The following is a 15,180-nucleotide window of genomic DNA, read 5'->3' as shown; positions in this document are numbered from 1 at the left end:
ATAAAAAGGCAAAAATATTTTGAAGAGCTGCCTCAACAATGTTTTGATAGTATGATGAAATCATTTGTGCTACCTTAACTTGCAGTTTTCAGACTCTGCTATGCTTTTTTTCCAAACTCTGGCCACTTCAGTCTTTTCTACCCCGCTGAGCCCATTTCTTGGTAGTGTCATCTTTATCGCATCATACGCAAGACCGATCAAGTTCTGGGAGAAAAACTACAAGTAAGACTATTCAAATGTTTTCTACCCTTGTTATTTTTAAAGGATTTGCTCTCATTAATTTCATTTGTGGAGGTATTTTTCTTTCCAGTGATATTCCTTAAATTGTTGTAGGCCTTGAGAGGTTAACCTTTGAATCTTGATTCTGGTGCTTACTATTTCATAGTTGTTTAGTTATTTCTGAAAGTGTATTTAAACAATCATCAGTGTGCTACAGATGAGGTGTCATGTTGCATTTGTTGTACAGGCGTACAGTAATGAAGCTGTGAAAACAAAACACGGTGAAACTCCCAGTTGTCAGCCTTTTTTGTCTTGCTAGCTAGTGTTAGCAACTAAATCTGTTAAGCCTTTGGCACCAAAGTCAGGCTGCATTAATATATTTTATACTGGCTTGATTAAATGTTACCACTTGGGATGTGGCAGGTAACTCTCATAGAGAGGTGATGATGAGTGTGCATTGTAATTACTTGCTACATCTGATCTTAGAGTTTGACATAAGAATTGGTTGGTTTTGTCAGAATTTAGCTGTCATTCATTTGGTTTCACAAGGACATAAACTTAGAATATTGAACAGATTGAATAAGGACTTTCTGCTCCTTTTTTTTTACCCTGTAGGATTTCAGAGCTCTTGGTAACTGGAGTCTAATGGGTTCCCAACAAGAGTGGTAGAGGCAGGAAAACTCTGTCCTTTCCAAGTAGAGAGAGTTTTCAGAGCGAATACTTAGTAACATGTAACCAGGCTCCGAGTAAGTTGTGGCAGCTGCAGAACAGCAACATAAATAAAAATTGCATTGGCCAAAGCAGGATTTGGCCAGACCTGTGAGAAGTGTTGTACGTTTATCACACTTCTTGTATCAATACCACTGATGCATCTGAGCACCTTCAGGGAATTCAGAACTTGAAATTTTAGTGATTGATTCTTCCATCTTTTAGGGGAAATGGTCTGATGAGTTTTTGAAGATTTTTTTTTTTTTTAATTTGACTTGTGTCAGTGAGTGCACATGTACTCCTCTATAAAGAAACTACCGAGACAAAGCCAAGTTACATAAAGCTTCTGGATATGATGCGATTTGTGGAAGGCTTTTGGGGTGAGCCAAGTTCTGTACACTGGCGTCAGATCTTAACAAAATTATTTCTCACACATCCTTTTCTGGGTCAGCAGGTTCATTATTTCATTGGAGTAAAACTTGAGGGCAGGCTTGGAAAAGCAGGAAGCTACTGCCAATCCCACAGACAGCTTTATATTTTCTGACAGAAACCTTGAACCACATTAAGTAGGAAGTGGGAGAATTGAACATCTGCTGCATTTTACTTCAGCTAGAACATTTTAATGTGGCATGTGGCTTTTTTTCTAGTTACAGGTTAGAGAATCAAGCTCAATGGTTATAGGCACATATCTTCAATGTAGTTAGATTAGTGTGGTATCTGTAGGTTATTGTACATGGAAATAGATGGGACGGTTTTCATTTGCTTTCGGTGGTCTAAGGCTTTTGGGACAATGTGAACAGAAGATATTCAAAAGAATTTCAAAATATAGTGCTTGATACTTAAATTAGGGGGTCTGCTTTTTGTCAGTAGTGACTGTCAGTGACCCCTATTAAACGAAATAAAGAAGTTGGTGCTAATCATTTTTTGAGTGTGAAAAACTAATGCTTTTAATGCTTTAAACCACTACTCTTTGTCCTTTCAAAATAATCAGTAACTACAACTTTGTCTTCAATGTGAATGCGCACAGTAGACTGAAAAATTTGTGCTTGGATGTTTGTTAGAAATTCTAGTATATCTTTTATGGTCTTCTCACTTGAAACACAAAAACAACAACCTGGTCCCCCAAAATCTTTCAGAAGTAGTAAACAGCTTTGTAGAAGACTGATAGTTATCAGAGCAAAATAAATGTTTGTCTGAACCTGTGGCATTCCACAACGTGCACCTCACATGAAGAACTGAGCAGAGTGAGTCAGAGTTGAACTGAAAAATTCCTGGGTTATTAACGGGATACAGTAAAAAGACAGAAAAAGATAAGGGAAGGGAGTAATATTGTATTAAGAATAGGGAAATTTCCTACAAAATGCTTGAAATAATTGAATAAAGTGAGACTAGCATGCTTTACTGCCTTAGACCTTGACCGTTCCATATCTAAAAATTCAAAGAGATGCCATGAATGCTTTCTCTCAGAGCCATGGAGTTAAATAGGCTCAGGCACTTGAACTGGAGGGGGAAGTTGTTCTGGTTCCTCCATTGACCTCATCGATAAAGATACTGTAGAGAACTGGCCCCAGTAGTGAGCTCTGGGGGACACCACTAGTGACTGGCCTCCAGCTGGATATAACTTCGTTCACCACAACTCTTTGGGCCCAGCCACTCACCCAGTTTTTTACCCAAGGAAGCGTACACCCTTGGGTAACATTGGGTGTAACCCAATGAAGCATACACCCAATTCCGTGGGTTTCTGATGGGACATCTGCCACTCCAGATGATGTGACCTGGAGCTGAAATTCTCAGAGAATTGAGATGATAGCTTGTTTGTTTTTTCAAGGAGATGGAGGAACTCAAGTGGGGAAAAAAGAAAAAAAAAAAAAAAAAAAGAAAAAGCTCATTTTGACAGTAAGCAAACTGTGAAATTCCTAGCAAGCTCTTCAAAATTCAGGAATCATACTGTGCCTATTTGTGCTCTGGCAGTGTGTGTGCAGAGCATGGGTGTTCTTCCCCAGAGTCAACATACCCTGTTTGTTTAGAGTGTGCACTTCTGTGGACCTTTCTGGGGGGACAGGGATGGGTGATTTTAAAGAAGAGAAAAAAAACGGGCAATAAGGGGGGAGGTTAAGAAAGAACAACTTGTCATGCAACCATTTTTTACAGCTTTTGCTGCCATTGTTGTTGAAAAGAGAGGGGCATAAATTCAGAAAGCTGGCCTGCTCTCATGAGCCGCTTGTCCTGTGGGAGTCCAGCTATGAGAAATTTTCTCTTTAAAACAAACAAACAACAACAACAACGAAACAGGTTTGATGCGACACTGGGTTTGTCCTGTTGTTAGCTTGGGTTCTGTTTCCCAGTTTGAAGAGTCCTGTTTTACTCTTTATTTTCACAGCTGTTAGAATGATTAGGCCATAGATGGCAGGGAGAGAAAAGGAAACAGCAGTAAATCTTATTTAATGTATAGGCACTTTAAAGCATAGTGTTTGTTCAAATGCTGTTGTTTCATTCCACTGCTTTGCTTTTTTTCTTAAACACTTTGTCTCTCCCCCTCCTTCCTTCCTCTTATCTTGCTTTGTATCTTGGACATGGCAACAGAGAGAACCGAGTAGAAAGTTTCCTTTCATTCCCCAGTGGGTCTGATCCCTGGATCACGCGGAGCAGCCCCTTCTCTGCTGCAGCTGTGACTTGTCCCGATAAAGAGCCCACTGCCACCAGCAATCTGGAGATTTCAGTGCCTACACGCCTCTCTCTCCTCTGCCCTGCTCCTTTCTGCCTCTGTTCTTTCTCGGTCATCTGGTTTGGTGCCTATTTTTGGGTAAGGCACAGCTTGTGTTTGCTTTGAAGGGTCTCTAGTGAATTACTGTGTGGTGTAACTAAATTAGTTAAGTGTCTCTAAAGAGGCTGTGATTAAATTGCCAGTTATCTCAGAATGGCATTACCGGATGCCTCTCTGTGTCTGAGAATATGTGAACAAGTCTTTCTTTTCTCCAAGTGCATCAGTATGTTGTTGCTCTGTCATTGTGGTCTGGAAAATAGCTGCTGGTAAGGTTCTTACAGCTGGGGATGGAGGGCAAGGAAGACCTGCCCTGCCTCAGATTTAGTGCAGCTTCCATTTTCCTTTTTCCGGCTGGCTGACATCACTTGTCCCTCGTGCACAGCCTACAGGTGGAGTGGGGAGAGTTTTCCCAGTGTGGACATAACCGGGATTGACCCCACATCATGCACGTGTGTGGGAAAAGAAGCTGTGAAATGTGCCCATCTGCTCCCTCCCTCTTTCCCATAAAATAACAAGCCTTCCACTTCCAAATGCTTATTTTTTAACATACCCTAGTGCATCTGGTTTCCCTGTGAGCCGGCTTGTCTGGTACAGCTGCTGAAACCCCTGATCTGAACACAAAATGCCATTCACCCACAGCTGTCTGTGGGTCTTGTTTGGGAGCTGCATGTTCAAACCTTTCACGTTCTCCTTTTTAAGGCTGGTTTTCTTTTCTTTTTTTTTTTAGTCTTTTCTCATTATGTTGTTTGATTCCTCACATGTTCTTAGACCTCCATAGTGGTGATGTTTACAGAGGAACAACTGCAGCTGATGTTTATAGTTCAGTAGTCTTAGACATTGATTTATAATGAATATTTTCAAGAAAGGTACATTAACCTCTGAAGTCAACAATTACAGCATGACTTAAGCATAAGAAAGCCCTATTTTCCCCGAATCTATAGGAGTTACTGTTTGTTTTACTTCCTCAAATATAATTTCAGAAATGTTGTGTTTTGACTGTGTCGCTGCCAGTTGTCATTACTTAGAGTTCAATCTTTTCTGAATGCTTTCAGCCCCTGGCATGAAAGGCACATTGCACCAAGGAGTTCTGCAGCTCATTGCAGTCTTTTCAGCTTCTTCTAAACTGCTTCTCCTTCTCTGTTAATTTTTGTGTTTGGCTGCTTCTGTTTCTCTATTTTTATAAACTGACCAGAAAGAAGCACTGTATTCCAGTTCAAAGATGTTACAGTACTGAGGTTACAGATCCTTTGTTATCAGTTATTATTCAGTTTTATTTATGTTAGCCCCTTTGGTGACCACAGCTCTTTTAAGAGAGTTCTTCATTGGGTTGCCCTCAGGGCTTCTCCAGGCTTTTATTGAGTGTTAAGATAATTTAAAACTCAGCAAAATAGTATAAAGAAGTTTCACCATGTAGATAAAAACCACAATGGGCACTCATTAGTGCCCGGGACTTACAAGTCGAAACAAACAGGATCAACGAAGGAACAGATTTTAGATTGAATTTTCGGTGTGTTGTCTCCAAATCAGAATGGGTTGCCTGAGCCTGTTCACAGAGAATGATGAATTTCTTGAGTCTTTCTGATGACTGCAAAGGGATTTAGATCCTTGAACGCCCAGCCTAGCTTGGTACTAGAAGATACTTTGGCCTGCCCATGGGTACAGCCTTTCTGCTGATGGCGGTGGCTCTCCCCACCTGGCAGTGACGCAAAAGCTGAAGCATTAGCAGGTTGCTGCAATTTTTCCTTCATTACTCTTCCCTTATAACTGGAAAATTTCCCCATGTTTTTGGGAAAAAAAAAAAAGAAATGCTTCTCTCTTGAAACTTTGAGTATAAATTGCTCTCTGGGAAGTTGCGCCCTGTTCTCCAGACACATGCGTGGTCATGGTTCTGGCACTGGGGAGAGAATAGAGAAAAACAAAACATTTGAATGGCAAGGAACATCTTTGACTATACTTCAGTCTTAGCTCTTCATGAGCACTATGAAGTTGCTTGTTACTCATCGGACTTGCTCATCTGATTGTCTTCTCAGGACCCTTCCTTCTTTCTTCCCTGCTGTTGTACCTGTGTGATATACATTTTCACATTGCACACCATCAGCACTGTCACCGGACTTGTACCTACAGCACTGGCTTGGTCTTTAATACCCTTCAGTGGATGTGCAGGGCTTTGAGGTGCTGCTTCAGGTAAAGCCCCAGGCTAAAAGAAGTCCTGCTAGAAATCGTGTCCCCCTCCGTGTCTTGAACTATCATCTCCCCCTTAGCAAGTGTCCTTGTGTGTGTGTGTATGCCCTTTTGGCCACTTGCTGTAGCACAGATGTAGGCACATGTCCTCTCCAAACCAGCCTTACTACTTGACTCCACAACTAGAGTCACAACTATCTGGGAAAAGACAGGTGAGGAAAAATGGAGCCTTTAGCCAAATAGAACTGGCATTAAAATAAGTGTTTTCTAAGTTGCCAGGAGTTTTACGCACAAGGGAGGCTATACAAAATTCAAAGCTGTATTTTGACTGTTTGGCAGTATCTCTTTAACTGGTAACATCTCCTCTTCTCAAATTTTGCCTGTGGCAGTCAATAAAACAAATTGAGGCTAATTGAATAGGAGCCATATGTGTGATAATTAATTGGGAGTGCATTCTGATTCAGTGCTCTGTAGTTCCCTGCCGAGTTAAAGATGCATTCACAACTCCAGTTCACTGAATCATTCTAAGAGGACAGAATAAAGACAGAAGGGAGGCATCAGAGAGAGAATGCATGCTGAGGCCATGCAGGAACGCAAGCAGAGATCAAAACCACAAGCAGGATAAATGAAAAGGGAAAGGGATGGGCAAAGAAGCAAAATGCATGCAGTAGAGAGGATAGTGTAACAGACATTCATAATCAGGAAGTCAGACCTATGAAGAAAAAAAAAAATCATGAGAACAATAGAAGACGACTTTGAGAGATATTTGGAAAGGAAAGCAGGAACAGGGCAGAAGGGAATAGACTCATAAATCAGAAATAGGAAGCAATATTTTAAGGGCTTGTATGGATATACAGTGGCACTACATTTTTATAAGCTATTCTTCTAATGCTTAGCTTCCAAATTATGTAAATCCAATGAGAATAAATGAACTCATGGAATTTCTGTCATGTTGAGTATTGGAAACCTGTTGAAATGTATTTACTGAATTTCAATAAGAATAAGTGTTCTCAGAAAGTGTTCATCCTATTCACTTGGATAATGTAGATTGTCTCCTGTTTTAGATTTAACTGAATAAAATGTTTAGGGGCAAGCTGAGGTTAGGAGCAGTAAACTCAAACCTTCCTTTCAAGAAGATGCTTACTCAACCAGCTTTTGTCAAGATGTAAAGATGGGAAAAGCTGAGATCACAGAGGAGATGTTCAGCAGGAATGTAACCATTGAAACTGAGGTGATGTGCTAGTTGTGTACAGATTGCAGCAGGGAATAATTCATGCTACGACTTGCACAAGTCCTGGTTGTGTCCTGATATGCAAGGGTATATACTAGACCCAAAACGCCTGAGGGTTTAGAAGAGCAAAATGTAAAATCTCTCTCACTTGTCTCTGAGATTATACAAAATGCAGAATTATACCACCATTGCCACTGAGAATTGTCCCTGAAGCTTTCTGTTAATTGACAATAGGTAAATACTGAATGAGTGCTGGAGAAATACTTTTTGTATCCTTTGACTAGCAGTATTTGCTCTCAAAATACCACCTAGTTCAATCATGTGTTGGAGATTTTTTTCAGTCTGAAGAGCTGTAGGGACTGCCATAATGACTGCTGTAAACGATCAACATTCTCTACAGTCCGTGGAATTAAATATATATATATATATATGTATATATATATCTGTTCTAAATTGAATTTTGTGCACTTCCATGGTAGTGGTGAGATTTTTGTTGTTCTTCAGTGTGGTATCATTAATGTTTCACTCCCAGGCTAGTGGCGCTCGAATGGCTCAGGTAGCTTCCATATTGTCTTCCTGCATCTTTTGGTGAGAGATATGCATATATGGAGAAGCCCACAATGATCTAGACTAGTATTCCTGATGTAGGCTTTCCTTGTAGACATCATTCCCTCATCTTTGTGTTGTTCTTGTATTTCCTCATATCTTCTTTCCATCTCTTTCCATTTCTACCTCCTAATTTTAAGTAGTCACCTTGAGTCTAAAAGTGACAATTAAGATGTAAGTCATTTTAATATTTTGCACTGAAAAAGCATAATAGCACTTTGTTATCAGCAATAAAGAATGTTAAGCATGAATTCTGAAATACCTTGTTCTCCTTTCCTCCTTTCATGTTGTTCAAGCAATTTGCCTCTCTCTGTGTGGAGTAAAGGAAATAAACGTCTTGGCTCACTTGCCAAAGCAGCTCCCAACACTTTTTTCCTGTCTGATTTCTCACTCTTTTTCTGGTGAAAACTTCTCCAGGACTTTTCTCATCACCTCCTTTTTACTCTTTAGGCCCTTTCAGTTTCTCAGGCTTTTGCCACTTCATCCTCATGGGCCCATCAGTGCCTCTACATGAGCCAGCGCAGAGCCCAAGTGCATGAGGCCTGCAGTGCTCCTGACCCAGAGCTGGGCACCCTTCCTACAGTGTCTGTGTGACTCACAATGGGAAAAGCAGAAGAATAACTCTTACCTGCAGTGCTTCAGATGCAGGTTTTTGTGTGTGTGATTAATACACTTGCTTTTCAATTAGAAGCATGTCTGAGGTGTGCACAGTGAGGTCTAGCCGGGATGCGAGGTGCTGGGTTAAGCACGGTCCTTCCAAGCATGTCAGGGGCCCAGCCCTCTGTCGCTGATGGCGAGAGCAAGCACAGACATCTCAATGGAGTCGGCACAATCCTTCCACATACAGAGCTTGTTGTATTGCTTAGTAGAAAATATCTGAAGATAATGACTAAATGTCTTTTAAAAGATAAAGCACCATCGGGCTGGTTGAAAGAAATTAAGTAGCAAGGTAGACAGCTAAGGTGAAAACAGGGGTATTGGTGACATTTTGGTAAAGCATTAGTGAATGTTTTGAAGTACACAGATATTTAAATGGCCTAGCTTACAAATAAGAGTTGAGTTCCCCTGCTAAACCTTTGAATGTCAGAGCATTTAGGTGGGCTGTTTAATTCATGTTTGGCCACTCAGCTTTTGGTCTCAGATGCACATCTCTCACTTGCATCCCTATTGGTGCAGAATGACAGAAACCTTGTTTTCAGGAAAAGCAGGCTGCAGAATAGGCTAAGGTTTTAAACAGTCTCAATAGTTTCTCAGAGAATGACCAGAAAACGAACCAAAACAAAAAACCTACAATCATGAAGCTCGCAGAATGAATTATAAAAGTCTTTTAAGAAAGTAAAGGAAGGAAGCACAACAGGAAACATTATAGATAATAAAATGTTCCCATGTTTTAAAAGGATCCGTCAGCAAGACAGTCTTTAACAACTGGAACTTTTTTACACCTTAACCCTCCCCCAGTTACCTAGCATGCAATCAAAGCCACTTTTTATTTTTGCTAGATGAAACACTGGGGGAGGGAGGGAGGGAAGGGAGGAAGAAAGCATGAAGGATAAAATTTAGAGTGAGTGATCAGGAAGGAAAAATTGTTTCCATTTTTGAAAGATCTTTCCTTATTAACATGAGTTAAACCTAGGGCATGTCTTCCATGCAACTGCCCAGAAAACCTGGGCATGGTTATGCACGAAGGGGCTGTCAGCCTTTGCTGTTATAATCGTGCTGAAATCGTTCTGCCTTTTAGATGAAATTGATTTAAAACTACTTGGGCATCCTCACACGTCCAATTAGTACCATCATTTTTGCCTCTGGTGTCCTTCAAATATTCATGGATGCTTGCTTATTCTGCTATTTCCTCGTTCCCCCCCCCACCCCTTGCTATCTTATCCTACTACTACTGTGTTTTTAATGTTAAGCCTTCTGTTTATAGTGCCAGCAGCATAAGACATTCAAATGGAAACGCTGAGGATTTTTTCCAGACTCCATGAATAATCATAGGGCTGCAGCATGGTAATGTTCCTCCCTGTTAGACTTGTCTGTTAGATGTCATGGAAAGATGGATTAAAATTCATTGGACACAGACAGACGAAGAACTTTGGATCTACCCTAGAAACACATCTCTTGCATCCCCCAGAGGGACTGCTTTTCTTTGTTTTGTTCTCTTTCAAAGCAGAGATCCACTCCTTCACAGCAGGAATTCTGGAAATCTTGAATTTGTGTTTTGGGGCAAAATCCAGCAACAGCAAGGCAGATTGTACAGCTGCCATTTTATTTCCATCTTCTGGAAATAAGCACTGCAGTGATCTTTTTTTCCTCATAGTTTGCCTAATTCTCACCATCTGTGATATGTTCCCAGGCTGCCTGAATCCACCTCATACTCTTTTCTACCTTTCTAAGGAATTTTGGAGAGCAAAGCTGGAGAAGACAGTCTTTCCAGGTTGAAAAACGAGGCAGTATTTTTGGACAAGGAAAGTATGGGAAGTGATTTCATCCTTTTGCAAAGGAAGCAATAGTTGCCTTTAGCAAACGACATGAATAGTAGTATGCAAGACAGTAGATTATCTCACTGTCTATATAAATGCTAGATTAAAAGAGCGTGAGCCAGTTCCTGAAATATCTAAGAAGGATGTTGACTTTAAAATTGAAGATGTTCAAAGACAATCACTTGCTCTCTGGAGCAAGTGCCCAAGGACCTGTGCTTGGTTTGCATGGAATAATGCAGTTCAGGAAGAAATCCAATTACTGAGCTAATTATCACCTTGGATGAGTGGTAACAGCCAGATTTCAAGCCAGAAGCCACTGGAGGGAAGCCCAAATCACCCACTTGTCCCAGAAGTTCACTTTAGGGGGTCCTAGTTGACAGCAAAAAGCCCAGGAGTAAAGGCACAGCAGTTGGAGTGTCAGGAGCACTGTATTAGAGTTTAATGTTATGCAAATTCCTGTTGGCTTCAAGAAGGTGCGAACATAGCTTTGGTTACTAATAATTGTGGAAGATTTTTACCTGATTTTTACCTAAGTGTATTACCTGACTGAATTTATTCGAGTAAACTGAATTTCAGGACAAAAGTAGTTCACGTTTTGCTTTACCAACTCTACATATTGCCTTTGGTCTTCATAAAAATTTAAAACTATGCTTCAAAATATCAGTATAAAGCTTTGAGTTTCTCTAGTACTATCCAAAATGGTGAATCCTTTCTTATCTTGTGTCCTGAGGCAAATGTTTTCCCTGCTCAAGAAATCGATACTGTGCTTGGAATTGGGGGAAAAAGCCACAACAGAGCCTGGTTTAGTTTGGTTTGTGAGAACTGCGCTGCTTCCTTCCCTTCTTCCTATTAAGGCTGCATTATCTCTCACAGAAGACCTGAAGCACTCACAATTTTCCCTGATTGTTTCATGCATCTCTCTTAAAAGGAAAAAAAAAGGGAAAGAAATGGAGTCAGAGCTGCATACTGGGCAAAAGGATTCCTGCTAATATAGAATGGAATTTTCTGAAACATTACGTGATTTGTATTGGTTTCAGTATGCTTCAAGAACAGAAGTGCTTTACGGGTTGATAGAAATTTGGAGTAAAGAATAGTATTATATATATAAAGAATGAAGTACTTGTACTTCATTCTGCCACACTGATTTCAGAGGGACTGAAAGCTAAAAAGGAGCCTCATAAGCTTAAAACATACGCGGTTCTGAAATCAGTAACGTTTCTCTGCTGAGAATAGAAAATTGATTAAATTCTGTAACGTAATCTTTATGCTTACTCTTGCATACGTTGCATTTGCAGGTGGATGTATGTTAGGGTAGAAGAATTCTGACAACCTTTTTGAAATATAATCATTCTTTATGTTCCAAATTGCTCAGAAGGCCCCCCAGCGTTACCGGTCTCTGTTGCATAGGAAATGAAAATTGCAGTTACAATAAGCTCAGCCAACCAGAGGCAGGAAGATAAATAATACATCAAATAAAATGTTAATGTATGTAGATAATGTACTAATATTAATTACAAATAAGTCTAATTAAGACTTATATTCTCACCAACTGTATTTCTTGCAAAGTTAAGAACATGCTTTTTTAAAGCAAAAATCAGTAGGGAAGGAAGTACAGCGGTTCTGTTCCTCTTCTCTCTACTACACGAAAGCATGTGTGTAGTTTTTCTTGTCAGTGCATTTTCCAGAGCTCTTGGGAACAGGATGGGTGGGCTGCAGAAACTGGATGAAAAGACTTTCTGACGTTAGGGACATCGGCAGCATCCTCCTCCCCAGGCGGCTTCAGCATGAGCTTAGAGCTTCAGCTCAGAATCTTCCAGCCCTTTAAGTAACTTGTATACAGAAAATGTACATGGAATCCTAAAGCACCATTACCAGAGCAGTATTTCAGGAAAATAAAGTATGTTTACTGTAGCATTCCTGTTAGCGGAGGCTTTCACTTGTTCCCTGAAGGCTTGGGAGATGTCTTGGACTCATGGTGCTGAGTGTCCCTAGCCACCACAGCAACCACTGTTGGACACAGCTTGCCCGCAGTGATTTACTTGTTCCTTGTCTTCAGACTTTGTAAATATCTTTTGTTGCAGGTAGGAATAAAAGCTCAATCCAATGTACCTTACAGTTGCCCTCTATTCTGTGACCATTTTTCCCATGTGCTTTATATTCTACTGGTATAGTGAAAACCCCAGTTAGGGACAGTGTCATTCCTAAGGGAGGCAGAGTTTCTGGACTAAAGCACAGAATTCACTCCTTATTAAGAGATGAGAATGGCCAGGGACTCTGTCGTTGCTGTCTAGGTAAATTCGAAGCGAATTGTGTTTTGATTTTTTTTTCCTTCCATAGAAGTTATACACCCACAGCAATACTTTCACACAAACAAAACCCTTTAAGTTGAGCTATTGCCCTTAAGGCTCAGAAGGGAAGAGAGACTGATATAGTGTTCTTCTTATTCAGTGTTTTGTTGGCACCTGGCTGATGTGCTTCCGGAGCCATTGTATAGGCACACTTGGAATAAACTGAGGACCAGGTTAGGAGTGTGAATTGCATAATGGTATAGAATGTAAAGATATGTCTAAAAGAAAATAAAAGCGTGTATTTGGGAGAATCTTGTTTAAGAGAAAAAGAACTGGCTGTACAATGTGTCTTTGTTTCCAGCACCAAAAGGTCGGACCATTCCAACACAAGACTGGCAATTCAGATCGAAAAGGATGCAGGTATGGCCTGGGAGTTTGGGTGATTTGTTTTGCTTGATTTGTAAAACGCGATCTATTCACTCCATTAGGACTTCAGCTGAAAAGTTAAAGAGATGCAAAGGGTTTAAATGTTGTGTGAACAAACCAGAGCATTTTAAATGTGACAAAGTGCCTCTTTATGTCATGTGCCTTGGTAAGTAAATTTGCTCTTCAGTTACATGAAGCTGATTAGATAGCTGCTGGCCTGCAAATCGCTTGGTTAGAAACAGCCTTTTTGTTTATGTGGAGCACACAGCAGACATCCTAGCTAGACTCAAAAGGTTAGCTGCAATCAGGAAAACATTCTGGAAAAAAGCAGCAGATTAACAGCGTCCCTACCACTAAGCAGTTTGGGTTGACAGGTATCTCCTGTTCACTGGAGAGAAGCCTTTCTGGTGTGTGGGAAAGGAAGAGAAGGAGAAACCAGAAAATACATAGGAAGGGTTTAAAAAAAAAGAAAGTACATAGGCTTCTCTTCCATGTAATGGTCCATTAAGTGAGCTCTGATCCATGGCAATCCAAAACACCTTCCTGCATTGCACCGGGCAATTCCTGTGAGACTGGGGAGTGAGAGTATTTTTTGACCAGTCTGTGCACATGGAGAGTGTATTGATACCTGAGCCGATGCTCTCCAGCACCTGGCAGGTCAGGGTCCCTTCCAGCAGAATCTGACACCCAGATTTTGTGCCAAATCCTGGTCCCACTGAGAGAGGCCAGGATTTCACAAGGGGGTTTCTTCCTCTTTCATGTTCTGCAGCTGATTTTATATTTCCACTGAGTTGTCAGAGGCTTATATTGTGGAGATATTTACCTTGTAATTATTGTTGTCACATTTTTAACCTCCCTTTTTATGCTTATCCATTAGATCAACAGCATGTACAAATACACATCTTCAGGTGTAATCCAGGGTGTCCAAGAGGGCAAGAGAAGTGTTAGCAGTTCAAGGCATATATAATGCTTTTTCATTATGTATCATTTCAACGCAAAGTGTTAAGATGTTTCTCGAGGTCGTTCTGTCATCTGATAGCAATAATCTCTATTATATATGCTAATTATATATGTTAATTATGTTTTTCAAAGCATAGCTCAAGCAACATACTCTTTTTGTGTGTGCTTTAAAAAATAATTTTTTGACAAACATACTACAGAAGGTATAGAGCTGAATATGTCTGCATGTACATACACACCTGTGTATCCATACATTTGGGGCTAGATGTGTAATGGCCATGGTGATGAAGATCTGTGTAGAAATGTGCCCACTCCTCTTCTTGTAATGAGGAGCAATTTGTGGGGGAAACTATAGCCTTTTGTCCTTTCTTTTTTTCTCAGTGTTAGATCTGCTTAAATATGGACATACATAAATATGCATGCGTACCTGTACATATGTATTCCTACGCACTCTCACACATCTTCATGCATGGATAAGATGTTGCTTTGTATGTGTATATCTATTCATGTACGTACATTTAAAAAGTATTAGAGGTGAGCCACTGATGCCTTACAGAAAAAAAAAAATATTTCTCACATCAAGCGTATATATTATATGAAAGAGTACAAGCACAAACCAACACCACGTTGGATTATGTGGCACTATGTTAGCATTTGTGAAAGGTTTATTCCCTTCCTCTAATTATCGTCGCAGAGTGCTAATTTTAGTACAGATAAATGCTGCAGACCTCTGAGATTGGACTTTTAGACTGTGACATGTTCTTACCTAGACAGTTGGCCTAACCAATGTATAACTGGACAGCTGATGCTATTTTTAAAGAGAGTGGTAGCAATTCTCACGTTGAATGAACCTTGTTTCATTCTTTTTCAATATATTAAATGTGGTTTTGTTTTTTTTTAAGATATGTGCCATCATCTTAAAAGACACTTCATGGCTAATGAAAAATTCCTGGAGATCTAAAAGAAGTAACTCCAAGTAAATTAATGGAAAGTGTGTGACAAATTCTTTAGTCAGTAAAAATCTCAGAAATTTAAATATCTTAGATATTTACATTTAAGCTTATGTACTGAAATAATATGATTTCTGGTTACTTAAAATCAAGAACAATATATAGACGTTAACTTAGCTTAGTAGAGTCTTTCAATGGAGCTGAAAAATTCTTGCTGTTGTAAAACACAAAGGAGGTAATTTGGTTCAGTCTGAACTACGTTATCACTAATTTGATGTTCGAATTATTGTATTCTTCATAATAAACAAAAGCTTCAGTCCTGATTCTCTAAAGGTCTAAAAGGCATCTAGGACATGCAGTCTGTATAAAG

General features: G+C 40.0%; 1 protein-coding gene across 7 annotated transcripts in view; it reads left to right on the top strand.

The window, feature by feature from the left end:
- Positions 1 to 15,180, top strand: part of PCNX2 (pecanex 2) — a 165,623-nt gene that overhangs the window by 108,270 nt on the left and 42,173 nt on the right. For all 7 annotated transcript variants that reach the window (XR_014581368.1, XM_083828450.1, XM_083828451.1 and 4 more), the window contains 2 exons: positions 94 to 222; positions 12,836 to 12,894. Coding sequence is in view for 6 of the 7 variants with exons in the window: in XM_083828450.1 (XP_083684576.1) it covers positions 94 to 222; positions 12,836 to 12,894 (188 nt within the window). In the remaining variant the exon portion in view is untranslated. The remainder of the gene's footprint in view (positions 1 to 93; positions 223 to 12,835; positions 12,895 to 15,180) is intronic.

The sequence above is a fragment of the Anser anser genome, assembly GCF_964211835.1.
Source record: "Anser anser genome assembly, chromosome: 3".
Lineage (NCBI taxonomy): Eukaryota > Metazoa > Chordata > Aves > Anseriformes > Anatidae > Anser > Anser anser.
This window is presented reverse-complemented; position numbering and strand designations above follow the sequence as displayed.